Genomic DNA, 13,790 nt, shown 5'->3' with positions numbered 1-13,790 from the left:
TTTAGGTATTTCAATACTACGTTGATCAAATAAACGAATTGTGAACAGATATAATGGGTGTGTTCAGGAGGCAAACTATTGCACAACTATTGATAGCAATCGAACATGATTGGTTCTTATTTCTATAATCTTAACAAATCAACATCGAGTGTTAACAAGACGATGCTCAATGATTGTGTCTCCTGGAACGGATTCATTTGTATTAAGATCGGCGCATAATCAAAATGTGGGCCGAGATTGTTGCTTAGCAACCGTTTGAAAGATGCAACAAAATCTAAAAATTACAGATACATATACATATCTAATTTTAATTTTCACATTCTACGATACTTTTTTACGATACATAAATGATAAATGAGTTCCTTAAATACGAGGCAATATACGGCGATTGTGATCTTGCAATATATTATATTGCTTTTTGACATTTGTGTAAATTCATTCGCAAGCTTTGCCAGACAGCATCCGACAGATTTGTTGGTACTTTATGTGTATGTAATAATTTTTCTTGCATTTTTATTAGCATATTATTATCAGCATTATTTGATTATTGCACTGGTTTTTTCTTCAGGATTCAAGATTTTTGCCTTATTGTAGCCCTTACTCTTCTCTTGGTGAACTTCTTTTCTACCTATATTTTTCAGGTGAGAACAATATATTGCAGTTTTCTCATATATATATATATATATATATATATATATATATATATATATATATTTTCATAATAAAAATATTAAAAAGTTTCTAATCTTATACTGCAAAAAATTATATTTAACAGAAATATATGAAGCACATCTAAAATTATCTTTTAGGCAGGTTTGATACAATTGTTATATACAAGATTCCGCATGACATTAATATTGTGTATAATATATATGATATTATCAATCAGTTTACATACATGGCATATTACTATACATTGGTCAGCACCATTAAAACATTATTGGACAAAAGGATTTCATATTCTTTATTCTATACACAGGACAGGTAAAACATCAGAAAATTTGAAAGAATATCTTTCTTTGATAAAGATATTATGATTTAAAGTTTTATATAAAGTTGCAGTGTTGTACTATTACTTCTATAAGAGAGCCTCTTTGAGAATTGGGGATCCGAGATTTTACAAAGGCTCTGTCTGGGTACAAAAGCAATTGAGTATACCATAACTATTTAAGTAAAAATTTGAATGATATATATAGATTATAAAGTGTGTGCAATCTCAGTAATATAAAAGTAGGAATACATTGGTTTATATTTCAAATTTACATTACATTAATTTTAAACTACTTATGTAGCTACCTTTGTATTTATATAAATTCATATAATTATATTACATAGATAAAACAATGAAATTGGCACACTATTTATATATGTCAAAATATATCTAAATTATGTTTGTGTATCATACATATACAATTTACATTTTTATATACTATGTAAAAAATTTCTATTATAAAGTGTCTTTATACATTTTTATCTTTAAAATCACGAGAAGAAGACAAATTTATATATTATTGAAAAATAATTATATCTATATACATTATACACATTAATGAAAAATTAATATATCATTATTCTGTGAGAGATATTTCCTATACTAATTTTTACAAGTGCTATTTTCTAATGTGTGTGCGTGTATGTACATATATATCCATTCGTTAAAATGTATAATATCTTAATACCAAATCACTTGTAGACTTTATAATATGTAATTGTGATTTCTAATTTACATCCCGAAATGTACAATTTCTTGTTAATAAGAATATCCAATTGCCTTTTTAAGGAAATAAGGAAAAATATAAATTTGTTGAGAGAGAGAGAGAGAGAGAGAGAGAGAGAAAAAGATGAAACTTTTGTTTATTGTTGTGTACCAATACCAGATTTGTACCAATATAAAACTTTAAAAGAGTTTATATCCTCTAAATGTGTACTTCTTTTTTCTTAATATAAATCGTAATAATAAATTTATATTATAAAATTGTTCTATATGTGCACAATATAATTGCAAACAAACGATTCTAATAATATATGATGCTTGTGTAACTAGGAAAATATGTTTATAGGAAATATTACAGTAAATATTGTTTTTTACAAATTGTGTAATAATGTACAAATCCTATTTAATACATAGTGCAAATTGTTAAATCAAATTACAACCAATTAACTGTATTATTATATATGTGGCAATAATCTACTTTTAGAAATAACATTGAAAGTCACTCATTGTAATCTCAGCTAAACTGTTAACATAAATTAGTTATACTACACTTGTAACAAATAAATCATAATACTTTTAAATTTATAAATAATATTAGCACATTGAATACTGTCATCAATAAGATGAATTTACATATTAGTACTATCAATATAAACTGAATTATCTCTGGATATTACATCTGGATAGGGTATCTAAAATATGCTGTTACTCAAATTTGCAGACAATATGTAAGTATTACCTGATTATATCTTCAATATTACTTGAATGCTAAAAATTGTGAATAATATCCGAATATATTGAATGGAATTCAATAATAAAATTTTGGAATTCAATCGATAATTACATATATGTTTCTATGTATTATTATATATCTTTTATTAAGGAATGAAAATCTGTAATTAGTGAGCACAAATTATGAAAATTGTATGACATTTTTATTCTTATTTAATTTTCAATAATATCATTGGGTCTCTCTTATTTAATATTTTCAGATGTGGAATGACACAAATAGAATTGATCAGCTGAAAAATTTGATTTAATTTAATTAGAAAGTATTCAATAATTTCTCAATATTTGATTGCCTAATTATATTAAAATAAATAAATACCCGTTTATATTTGATTAATATTTGATATAAAAGAGAATTCGAGTTCTGACAGCTAAAATGTTATATGCATAATGATATAAAAAATAATTCAATCATATTTTACATATTTTATTATTACATACTTTTAGCAAAAGTTTTCGATATAGGCGGCAAGACATGCAAAATTAATTCAGTATTCAATGTATGTTATGAAATTGATAATTTAAAATTTTATAAAGATAAAACTATATAATCAAGCGTTCTATCGGATTCGTATATTAACAAAAAATTGACCAAATGATCCATTAACGATATTAATGTGATAACTGGATATATATATCTTGAATCTATCATATATAATTTTTAACAATTTTTAAAATTAGTTATAAAGTTTTTGCACAATTATTTTATCGTTTACTTCTCAATTTCATGATATACAGTCACGAGATACTAGAATAGATTAATTTCAATAAAACAGAACAGTTATATAATTATTAAATATAGTTATAATTCCGCATAAGTTATAGCGAAGAAAATAAAAATCAATAAGATAAAATATAAAAGAGAGTAAAAAAATTGTGCAAATTATTTTGATATCTAAAAATTGTAAGAAAGATCACTCTGAGCTATTCTGCGAATTCTGTATTTCATTATGTGAATTGCATGAACTAAGATATAATATCATTAATATTTTGTTTTCAGAATATTCTATCGTAGAATTTTTATATATCAAAATAATTTGCATAATCTTTTTACTTTTTTCTGTATTTTATTTTTTTATTTTCTTCACTATAACTTCTGCGGAATTAAAGAAATCACATTATATATACTGTATCTGGCATTGTGCGTTTAGAAATCTATTGTGATAATAATCAACTATTTTTATATCAAAGGAAATCGCATATTCAATGCGAAGACAAAGTTGTCGGTTGATGATTTTAGATACTTACATATAGTATGTAATGTATATATTGTACACTTGTACACGAATTTGTCAACGTGCATATTACTTTAAACTTACATTATGTTGCATTCGACATGTACATTACGAAAATATCTTATTTACCAGTGAGGTATTTCTCAAATATTTGTATCCCCTCAGTTTAAAAATCCTTTTCATACTTGCATAGTATGATTACCATGCAGAAAAAGTAGTTTATCGATCAGGTGAGGTGGTAAAGCCGCTCGCTTTGTATCGTATTGTATCTGTATATCTGCCGGAATACGTGTTGGCGGTGCGCAACAGGCGGGCACACAATGATATCTACTTGCCAGTTTCGCCAAATTGGGGCATTTCGCGGACACTTTAGACCACCATTGTAAAGGACAATGATCGAGCGGTGCAATGGATTCCGATTGATATTGAACAACCTCGAGGTCCGCCTTTTCCTCTGCGGGCATTCCAGTTTTGGTAGCACATAAACCGCCAAGTAAAAGTTCCATACCTTCAATTAAATATCGCTTTAGAATACTTATTTCATATAGTTATTTTTCTAATCGGAGACGCGTTATATATAATTATCGTCAAAGTATACCTGATAGTCTAGTTTTTTTACTTTGTACTGTTTCATCTTCAGTCTTTATGGAGATATTATCCCCGGATTCTTCTTGAATCAGTTTCGTCAGCATTTCCTTTATGGGAGAACTAACTACACTTTTATCTTCTTCGGTAACGTACGGCAATGATTTAAACCTGTGTAATAGAAAATAAAAGTCTTATCAATTGCATTCCTAACAATATTTAACACATTTAAAAAATAACTTCCACATTACTATACTACCTAGGATCTAAAGTAGTTGCAATTTGTAAAAGCAATGTGACATTGTAATCCGCGTATCGTTCACATAACATATCTGACAAGGATTCTTTAAATGTTTTAGCAATATCACTGTCAGACTCTTTAACTTTAAGATGCGAAGATACAAGTTGCCATAATAATGGCTTTAACAATGATATCAGAGGCATTTTTTCTTCACTTAATGTCATAATAGTAACTTTGAATGGTTCAAGAACACCCACAAGATCTTCCATAATTTTCCATTGTTCATTGGTGATTTCAAACATCTCTTGATCTATTCCTTCCATATTTTCTAATATAGATATAACTATATTACGACGCATTACCATTTGCTCTAGCATGCTATATGTTGATATCCATACAACTGGATAATCTAACAACATAGCATTTTCTTCCAACTGCAATAAAATATATTATATAAAACACTTATAAAATATTATTTTAATCGTTCTCATATACATATTAAATTTATGTATTATGTTATATTTATGTACTAGAGAAAAATATTTTAAAGATGATCTTAATTTACAATGAAGGTAATTAATAATAATTTAATTTGCCTAAAAGATAATGTACCTCTAATAATTGCTCTTGCATAATTAATGTTGCAGACGCAGCTGGATGACTTATGATAGCTCCAATAACTGATCTGCATTTTGATAATAAGTGAGCCACTTCAGGATTCTCGAAACAAGCCTGCGCACACACCTGTAGAGTGTGAAGCAAGCATGGCACTAAAGTCAAGCCACGATTACTTAATGCCATAAGTAATTCTGTTCTGGAAGTACTGACAACTACTGCTGTTATTTTTTCCACTTTGAGATCCCACTCAAGTAATAGAGAATCAATAGTACTACCCCAATGGGATTCCTCCCAATCTAATGGTGCATGAAGAGTGCTTAAAACTTTGCATTCCAAAGTAGCCTCTCCAGCATTTTGATAATAAATTGATACAGTAACAAAATGTTCGTCGTTGTTTGATTTCCATTCTTCTATTGTCAATGCTAACTCTGAAGCAATGCAGGATAATGAAGCAGCCACTGATTCTCGAAAAGTATCATATATTCTTGGTATTATCTCCTCTTCTAACTTGTTTTTACTAGGGATCTCGCACGGCGAGCGCAAAGTGGCCACCAATCTCTGAAATCCGCGACCCTCTACAATATCTGGCAATTGCAGATCCATTACAATAAATTCTGCTATAGCATCTGACACAGTTTTTACATCTACCGATTGATTTGTTACATTTTCCTCCGACATTAGGAATGCCACATTTTGACTGCTGCCATTAATACCAGATCCACTCTTGATCATTACTCTCAGTGGTTGACCAATAGCAATGTCTTCCTCCATATTTGACAGACTTATGTTAGGATCTGTAACGAATTGTATATCACCATCTATTTGGACAGTGCCATCCGCATTAGTGGTATAGATATATTTCGTCGGACTCAGGCCTGCTTTCAACATTCTCTTTTGAGCTTTGCGCTCCTTGTTCTCCTGAGATATAATTTGTCTGGATGGAGGATTGGACGATTCCAGTTCCAATAATTCCTGAGCATGCTTGTTTTGCAGATGCATACGGAGATTGCTGGTGTTACGATTATAGGCGATCTGTGTCTTGCACAGTATACAGACGATCTTTACCTTGGTGAGGATGTCGCCGTCATCCGTGGCTGGGAAGCCAAAGAATTTCCAGTAAATACTTCTCATCGATGGCGGTACCACCAATTTCTTATACGTATAGGTATGTTTCTCTTCCATCATTTTCGCCAGTACCATTTGTAAATCATTCTTGCCATCGTCGGACGCGCTGCTCACTTTGGTCGAGCCATTCGACAACGTTGATTGCTGCTTGTTATTCTCCATGACATTAAACGTTCCGATTAACGCGCGATCACCGGCGTCGGCATGTATGTTGTTTACCTATCACAAAGATCGCATCTACAGCATTTCCCGTGAAATACGCGTGCTACCCTGTTACAAATAACGTCACATATTATATATTCCGTCAAAATGGAGATATTTCGTTGCATAATTTAAAATGCAACTCCCGAAGAAGATGCATCCTGTCGTAATGAACGCTCATGAACGCGTCTAATCATCACCCGCCAGTCGCGGATACACGATACACGACAAATTTACCGCGGAGCACACGAGCTCCGATATATCTATCTCACCTCGTGCCTCTGTCGACGAATTATTCTGCAGATATCGAAGTTCAATTCCTCGCGTCGAAAGTAACGATGCCCGGATCGACTCGTCCGCAACAATGCGATATCGACTTTTGCGCCGTTTGTCCGAGAGAGGAATATCGTTATATATCTATAGACATCTGATCGATTCGAGTATCATCATAAGGGCTATCGCACACAGACATTGCTGCATATGCATGGCATAAAGGCCATTTTACGTGAAAGAGAGAATTTTATTCGTAATGTAAGGCCGTAAGCAAATCGACCAATTACAATCAAGCATTCTGATAACGTAATAAGAATGTTGATTATGATTGGTTGATTTGCTTTACGGCTTTAGACCTATGTCCCATTAAGCGATAAATGCGGCAGCGAAATCAAATTTCAGCCAATCGTGAAATAGTTTTACATTTACGTGAAAAATAAATTCTATTGTTCACTAATTTATTATATATATTATTGTATTTGTATTAAAATACTGTTCCAACTATTATAAATATTGTAAATAACATAAAAAATCTAATTTTATATCATTTCGTGCGATCCGTTTCGCGTATTTCCGGTTCCGCTATAGATTTCCATTCGATGGAACACCAGCCTACTCTTTCTACTAATAAATTTGGCGTAAATTTGGCGGGAAAATATTACGAAGGACATCGCATTATCGCATACGTGTTTCAAAATCACTGTAATACTCATCAACGAGATATTAGAGAAAAAAGAAGTGAGGAAAATAAATATAAGTTTAGCGAAGGCTACCTAGAAGAATTTATTAATGGAATCTGTTAATGAAAAGTAAGTCTAAAAAATTGATAATTAAATTAAATTATTTTTATATTTAATGGTGTGATGTTGTTCTCTATATAATTTTGTTTTCTTTTTTTATATTAAGGACGGACGTTCGCACAGAGGAGGATGTTCGTCAGATTTTAGAGCTAGCTACAATTAAAGAGTCAGATTTAAATTCTACGACGCAATGCCTGTATCCTATGCAAGATCACCAAATTGATAACTTAATATTATTGGAGGTGGACAAGCATATATGGGAAGCATTAAATGAAGGAGACACGTATGTGTCTTTTACAATAAATTATTATTCAGTTTTGCAAAGAATGCTAACAATATAATCCTTATTCTGCAGAGTAAAATGATGATTATAGCTGATTTTCTGATGATAGAGTATCATTCCGTGGTAACAAGCATGATGACGCTATATTGTGCACAGAAACTCGGACTTATGAAATCAAAGAGGCAGAGATATCCAATTCGTGGTTGTTGATACCAAACTTGAAGCTGAGCAAGGCCACAAATGCAGAAGAAGTAACTGAAAGAATTATAGAGAGAAGAAATATAAAGAAGATATTTACCTCATATTATGAGGTACTTGAGACATTAAATAATATCTGAGTAAGATGTTGAATTACATAATAGATTTAAAATTCTAATTTTCCTTAAGGTGAAAGAAACCAAACCTAATCTGGCAAATTTGTCTACTCTTCTTAACTCATCATCTTTTAATGGTTTAGAAAATGAATCTATGATAGATAAAAAGACATTATATAGTTGGGAGAGATTACAAAGTGAGTTACAAACCAGTGATTGTGAATTGAAACAGGCTTTAGCGGATTTCTTAATAGCTGACATAGATGGTAATTATTCTAACTTCTGTTATATTAGACCATTTTTTATTTTTACAAATATTAAAACTTGTTTCTGTATTAAGGCTATTTGCGTCTCATATCATTTGATATAGAAGCAAGAAGTTTGAATTTTATGTTGGATTATTTTGGAGAACAGGCTTGGGAATTAGATGAAGTAGATAAAGAAGACACATTTAAATGTTTAAAGGAACTTATTTATGAACCAGTATTTAATGCTATATTCAAAAAATATACAGAAGTAAGCACAAAGACAAAAAATAACAATAGGCCATTGTACAAGTAGGTACATCATTAATATTGAATTGGTGCAAAAGTTTATCTCGCTTTTTGTTTTTAATAAAAAAATAGGTCGAACTTTTGTACCAATATATTTTGTAGCAATTAATAGACAAATTTGATAAAAAAAAATTATATTTTCTAAAAATACAATTTTACAGATATGATGAAAGAAAATGTTGTGCAACGATAGCAAAAATTCTTCTTGCTGCTTCTCCTGTCACAGAGTACAAAGAATTTATGGAAACATGGAACATTGGTACTCCTGAAAGTATGTAATTAGTAAATTCGTAACATTGTAAAATCTTCTCTTAAACTTAATTTCTCATTTGTCTTTTAGAGATTCATCCAAAAGAGGAGTATTTATGTGGATCTGCTCTTGTAATGTACAACACCTCAAAAAATCAGAGGGAGATTGTATCTTGCCCAGAGGCAGATTTACCCAACAACATTCACGATAGACTTAATGAACTTTTCCAAATTAAGGCTAAATGGACTGTTGAAGAGATAACACCTTATATCATGTAAGTAAAAAAAATGCATATCTTTTCATTATATACACCTTGAATCTTATATATTTTTTAGCCGTTTTACAAAGGGTACAATGAATGTTAATGCACTTTTAATAAAATATGCTAGATGTTCTACAAAAAATGGAATAAAGTATTATGGGTCAAAACATGGCAAGTGAAATGTTGTAGTATATATTTGCGGTATGCATTGTCATGCAATAAATATTGACACACATGCTATTGATTAATTATATTAATGTCAGGGAAATATTCTTCTAATTTGTCTATGTGTTAAAATCATATGCGCAATTTATTTTGTTTGTGATCATGTGTGATACATGTAGTTACATTTACACAATTTATAAATATTTTTAAGATAAAATGAGATTACATATGATTTATTTTTATTATCCTTTGTTTCATTAATATAACAGTGACAATATCGGCGGTATATATTGTTCTCATCTATCAAAAGACCATAATGTAATGAGAATATAATGTTAGATAACGATTATTAATTTCAGTGATCAACTAACTCTTATATATTATCCCATTGACTGTAAAATCGCCACTTTAGAAAAATTTTGTTAAATTTTGTTAAATCAAAATTTTCATTAATAACGTTAGTAACATTATTAGTAATTTTAATTGAATATAACGTTCTTCCCAGGAGTGCAGTAAATTAAATAACCATGGGATATTTCTAAATTGTAATTTCGTCATGAGTTAAAAATAATAAAACTTATATAAATATATGATACATGAAATATAGAATAAATTTACTTATAAATGACAGTGAAAAAAATCTTAGAAAAATACAAAAAAAAATATATATATATACAAATTTTATATAAAATGGAATTTATATAAAAAAATGTTTTTATCGATTTTTGTAAAATTCAATTTCTACAAAAATCTTAATATCAAATACTTTGATACAATATCTGTTTAAAAAGATATTTAAGACTTATGATACTGCATTTTGAAAGTAAAAGACTAACTATCATAACAATAAATAATTTTAATATTTGCAAGAAAAATGATAGAAAAGGTTCCTGTAAAAAAAAAAAAACGTATATATCATTGCTCTGTAATTGATAAAATTGGCGATTTAATTAACATTAGTTCTTCTACTTCCAAATACAGTGAATATCAGTTATACATGCTTTCAATATAAATTAAAGCAGTGTGTTATGTTTTTGCAATATGGAAAAGTACCATCAGTAATATTATAACTATTTATTATGAGTTCCTGGGAAGCAACTCCTTTATCGAGAAATATGCAATACACAAATATTAGTTTTTTTTTCTTCCGAGCGTATAAGCATGTCTTGGCACATAATCTTTGAAGCCACATATTTAAGATATCAAATTCACAAATCTTTTTATGAATATTTCACATCCATGCCAATTGTAATAATACATGAGTAAAATGTAACAATACAACGATTATTATAAAGTTTCAGAATATTAAGATTCCTTGCAGGTGAGATTGAGTTCCCCAGGAACACAATACAGATATGCGCACAAATGTAATACTTTTTTTATATCCATAAAGTATATTCGGATTTTATAAATACACCGTACATATATATGTGCTACCGCAAACTGCACTGATGAGCTTTTAATGGTATTTTTATATGCAAAGATGTAACTTCCTAAAAATATCTCATAGGAACTGACTTGTTGCTGAAAAATGGTTTTTACTTTTTATAAAACATTTCGTATATATAAATGTCGCAAATTGGTATGAATCATTAAATAATTATTTAATAGAAATAACATTCAGTCCCTCTTTTTATATTATAATCACTCCCCATAGGAAGGAAATAGACTATGAAATTACGAACTTGTATTAAAAACAACATTATATAAGATTATGGCCTATAAGAAATTATATTCTCGCGCAATATTGGTTGAAGAGAGAAGATATTATTCGCTTTTAAATATATATTTATAAATATATACATACACATCTCTATAATACGTTTATGTATGTATACATTACTAGTTGATTATGAGATGACACAAATAAAATCAACAAATTTTTCAATCACGAATATAACTTGCGATGCTTTAAATAAATGCGAATAGTGAATGAATCGAGGTTTTTTCCTCATTTAATAATGTTAGTGTTAATAATGCTTGTCTAATTTTTTTATTTGTAACAAAACATAACTTTGCATCACCTCATATATGCAGCAATTATTGCATAACAAATAGTTGTGATAATCCTAAAGCTTTGGAGTTGTGATTTCATTATATTGTGACTTAAATCCCCTATTAAACTATAAACTATTCTATTAACTAATCCTATTACAACTAATGAATACTGTCCTATCTATAAGTACGCGTAGATAAAATGCTTGCATATTTTTAAAATGTTAAAAAGAGCTAAAAAGCACAAATACTAGATTTCTCCCATTGCTGAAGTATTCGTGTAGATGTATACACGGGTAACTTGATGAGAGGATGTCATCCGTTTATATACATACTAAGCAAATCTGAAGTAGTCTTGGAATCGGTATATAAAAAAATTAATCCGTATATGTTTTTACGAGGAAGCCACACATTCACACCATTTACTTCAATTCAAAACACCTCGTTGTTAGCTGTCATTTATCGGAGTTTCACTTGTGGTTTTACTGTTGGTTGCAAACACCGTCTGTTGATTAACGCCCGCTGTAATCGACTGACTTGGATGTATGACAGGATTAACAGTCTGTACTAAATTGCAAGCGACTGACACCATAGGCGGTAAATTAACGGAATTATTCATAGGCCCAGCGTTACATGTCAATGAAGGTCTCTTTCTTTCCAGACTATTAGTGGCCATTTGTCTCCTCGTTGTTGAATTGCGTTCAAGACTGTTAGTTACTATATTATGTCTTCTTTCTAAACTGCTGCCGGAATTGAGATCGGATTGACTTCCCTAAATAATAAAAACATATTTTTTAAATCATATTTACTTCATTATTTTTATATATTTCATCGCAATTACACAGAAAATTTGCTAGAAATACTATTTTCCAAAGTCTATATTATAATTTCAAGAATGTATAATATTTTTAATTGAGATATTTAACTCACTGGTGAAGATCGATCCATAGACTGGCCCATTCTATGCAATGGGTCACCACTTTGACTTTGTCTGAAGGTCGTTCCCTGTCGTTCACTTGACTGACTTCTCTTTAAGAATTGTTCGCCAGATTGGCTCGAGCGAATACGATTCTCGGGCGTGGACTCTCGAGTCATGTTAACAACGTCGCTCTGCTTTTGGCAAATCTGATTATCCACATACGGATAACGAATACGGATGGAATCGATCACATCTAAAAGATTCTTTGCATCCATTGCTAAGATATGAGCTGCAGAAAGCATTCCTCTGAAAGAGAAAAATCATAATATTAAATTTCTCATGCAATAATCTATATCTGCAGATAATAATAAAAGAAATATACTTACTTCCGATATTCGGCATCTAATGTAGTGGCACTGTAATTTTGCGCCAGTTTCATAGCAGTTACGAGTTCCGCCATATCTTTACTTAATACTTTATGCGCCATTTCTACTTCGCGATGCGCGGATATTGGTAATATTTTTACAAGAACATCCACAGAGGACAGTAATGCTCTTAATTCGATACCTACTCTACGTACTAGTTCTAAATACTGATCAGCCTTGCTCTGTTGAACACCTGCAATTTATATATAATTTATTTATTTATATATATTTTATATAATTTATATAACATTTTTTTTTGTATGATAACAAGTGTAACGAAAGCGTATAATTTTTTACAATAGTGTGCCATATTTATCAATCGTTATATATTCTTACCTTGTGACAATGACATAACTGCACGCACGACGCTTGTTGTACAGTCGTATACTTTATCATTAGTTCTGTCTAAATCTGCAGTAGGTGTAGGCTCCATTTTCTACAAAAAAAAAATCGATTAATTTATGTTGTAATAAATATTAATATAAATATCAGATCATCTATATCTCATTAATAAAATTATAAATATCCATATGGGCTTTACCTTTACTACAATTACTTTATCGGAACCCTTATCTGAGCCAAGAGAACCAGTATTGGTGGAATGTGGTTCATGGCTTGGTGATTGAGTAACTGATCGTGGAACTGGAGGACTAGCACTTTCATCACCACTCGTTGCAATCGATAAACGTTTCTATCATATAAGAAAATTAAATAAAAATTCAAATAACTTCAATTAACAATAAACATTTTAATTTATATAAGCGAGATTTAACATACCTCTTCTCTCGCGAGCCAGCGACTATCCTCTTCAGATTGTCGTTGCTGCTCCAATAACCGTTGCTCTAGTATCTTTTGTTCATCATCAACGCCACTGCTGAAATTGTCGGTCAGATTGTCGAACAATTGCGATTGTGCATTCCTCTAAAATGATAAAAATGATAGTGTGTTAGAGAAATCTAATCCGTTCTTTCTCATGTATTTGTCATAAATTATAATTTAATTTGGGATATTTTGTAACAAGATTTGTTACAATTTTTCTCGA

The 13,790-nt window shown here is 30.1% G+C and overlaps 4 protein-coding genes across 11 annotated transcripts in view; 2 read left to right on the top strand and 2 right to left on the bottom strand.

Annotated features, from left to right (window-relative positions):
- The first annotated feature begins 35 nt into the window (after nucleotides 1-35).
- LOC126858341 (transmembrane protein 138) lies at nucleotides 36-1,826 on the top strand. The gene is made up of 4 exons (XM_050608593.1): nucleotides 36-488; nucleotides 569-641; nucleotides 810-984; nucleotides 1,057-1,826. The coding sequence occupies exons 1-4, from the start codon at nucleotides 355-357 to the stop codon at nucleotides 1,161-1,163; spliced, it is 489 nt and encodes a 162-aa protein (XP_050464550.1). The 5' UTR covers nucleotides 36-354; the 3' UTR covers nucleotides 1,164-1,826.
- A 12-nt stretch (nucleotides 1,827-1,838) lies between these two features.
- On the bottom strand, nucleotides 1,839-6,966 carry LOC126858310 (E3 SUMO-protein ligase ZBED1-like). The gene is made up of 5 exons (XM_050608541.1): nucleotides 6,781-6,966; nucleotides 5,177-6,577; nucleotides 4,583-4,998; nucleotides 4,337-4,494; nucleotides 1,839-4,246 (listed from the first exon to the last, which is right to left on the bottom strand). Exons 2-5 carry the CDS (start codon nucleotides 6,467-6,469, stop codon nucleotides 3,918-3,920), a joined length of 2,196 nt encoding a protein of 731 aa, XP_050464498.1. The 5' UTR covers nucleotides 6,470-6,577; nucleotides 6,781-6,966; the 3' UTR covers nucleotides 1,839-3,917.
- Nucleotides 6,967-7,295: 329 nt separating this feature from the next.
- Nucleotides 7,296-9,626, top strand: LOC126858324 (sister chromatid cohesion protein DCC1). Of its 2 annotated transcripts, none has more exons than XM_050608571.1 (8): nucleotides 7,296-7,590; nucleotides 7,688-7,864; nucleotides 7,974-8,175; nucleotides 8,252-8,444; nucleotides 8,549-8,735; nucleotides 8,894-9,003; nucleotides 9,073-9,256; nucleotides 9,318-9,626. In XM_050608571.1, the coding sequence occupies exons 1-8, from the start codon at nucleotides 7,571-7,573 to the stop codon at nucleotides 9,421-9,423; spliced, it is 1,179 nt and encodes a 392-aa protein (XP_050464528.1). In that variant the 5' UTR covers nucleotides 7,296-7,570; the 3' UTR covers nucleotides 9,424-9,626. The 2 variants fall into 2 exon arrangements, with proteins under 2 accessions (XP_050464528.1, XP_050464527.1); XM_050608570.1 differs by having other exon boundaries at nucleotides 8,519-8,735.
- LOC126858297 (focal adhesion kinase 1) overlaps nucleotides 9,524-13,790 on the bottom strand; it is a 51,833-nt gene continuing 47,566 nt past the window's right edge. For all 7 annotated transcript variants that reach the window (XM_050608508.1, XM_050608505.1, XM_050608507.1 and 4 more), the window contains 6 exons: nucleotides 13,526-13,669; nucleotides 13,290-13,439; nucleotides 13,085-13,184; nucleotides 12,710-12,941; nucleotides 12,335-12,629; nucleotides 9,524-12,176 (listed from right to left, as the gene is read on the bottom strand). In XM_050608508.1, the coding sequence (XP_050464465.1) occupies nucleotides 11,853-12,176; nucleotides 12,335-12,629; nucleotides 12,710-12,941; nucleotides 13,085-13,184; nucleotides 13,290-13,439; nucleotides 13,526-13,669 (1,245 nt within the window). In that variant the 3' untranslated portion in view covers nucleotides 9,524-11,852. The remainder of the gene's footprint in view (nucleotides 12,177-12,334; nucleotides 12,630-12,709; nucleotides 12,942-13,084; nucleotides 13,185-13,289; nucleotides 13,440-13,525; nucleotides 13,670-13,790) is intronic.

This window comes from Cataglyphis hispanica, chromosome 24, assembly GCF_021464435.1.
Source record: "Cataglyphis hispanica isolate Lineage 1 chromosome 24, ULB_Chis1_1.0, whole genome shotgun sequence".
Taxonomy (NCBI): domain Eukaryota; kingdom Metazoa; phylum Arthropoda; class Insecta; order Hymenoptera; family Formicidae; genus Cataglyphis; species Cataglyphis hispanica.
Note: the sequence above shows the minus strand (reverse complement) of the source record. Positions and strands in the feature narration are given on the sequence as shown.

Excerpts from the sequence above, each read along its gene's own strand:
- LOC126858341 (XM_050608593.1), top strand. The coding sequence starts at position 355 with ATGAGTTCCTTAAATACGAGGCAATATACGGCGATTGTGATCTTGCAA. Across the intron at positions 489-568 it reads GATTTGTTGGTACTTTATGT|GATTCAAGATTTTTGCCTTA; the intron begins GTATGTAATAAT and ends TTTTTTCTTCAG. Across the intron at positions 985-1,056 it reads TTATTCTATACACAGGACAG|TTGCAGTGTTGTACTATTAC; the intron begins GTAAAACATCAG and ends TTTTATATAAAG.
- LOC126858310 (XM_050608541.1), bottom strand. The coding sequence starts at position 6,469 with ATGGAGAATAACAAGCAGCAATCAACGTTGTCGAATGGCTCGACCAAA. Across the intron at positions 4,999-5,176 it reads TGCAAGAGCAATTATTAGAG|TTGGAAGAAAATGCTATGTT; the intron begins GTACATTATCTT and ends ATTTTATTGCAG. Across the intron at positions 4,495-4,582 it reads GCAACTACTTTAGATCCTAG|GTTTAAATCATTGCCGTACG; the intron begins GTAGTATAGTAA and ends TCTATTACACAG.
- LOC126858324 (XM_050608570.1), top strand. The coding sequence starts at position 7,571 with ATGGAATCTGTTAATGAAAA. Across the intron at positions 8,445-8,518 it reads CTTAATAGCTGACATAGATG|GCTATTTGCGTCTCATATCA; the intron begins GTAATTATTCTA and ends TTCTGTATTAAG. Across the intron at positions 9,004-9,072 it reads GAACATTGGTACTCCTGAAA|AGATTCATCCAAAAGAGGAG; the intron begins GTATGTAATTAG and ends TTTGTCTTTTAG.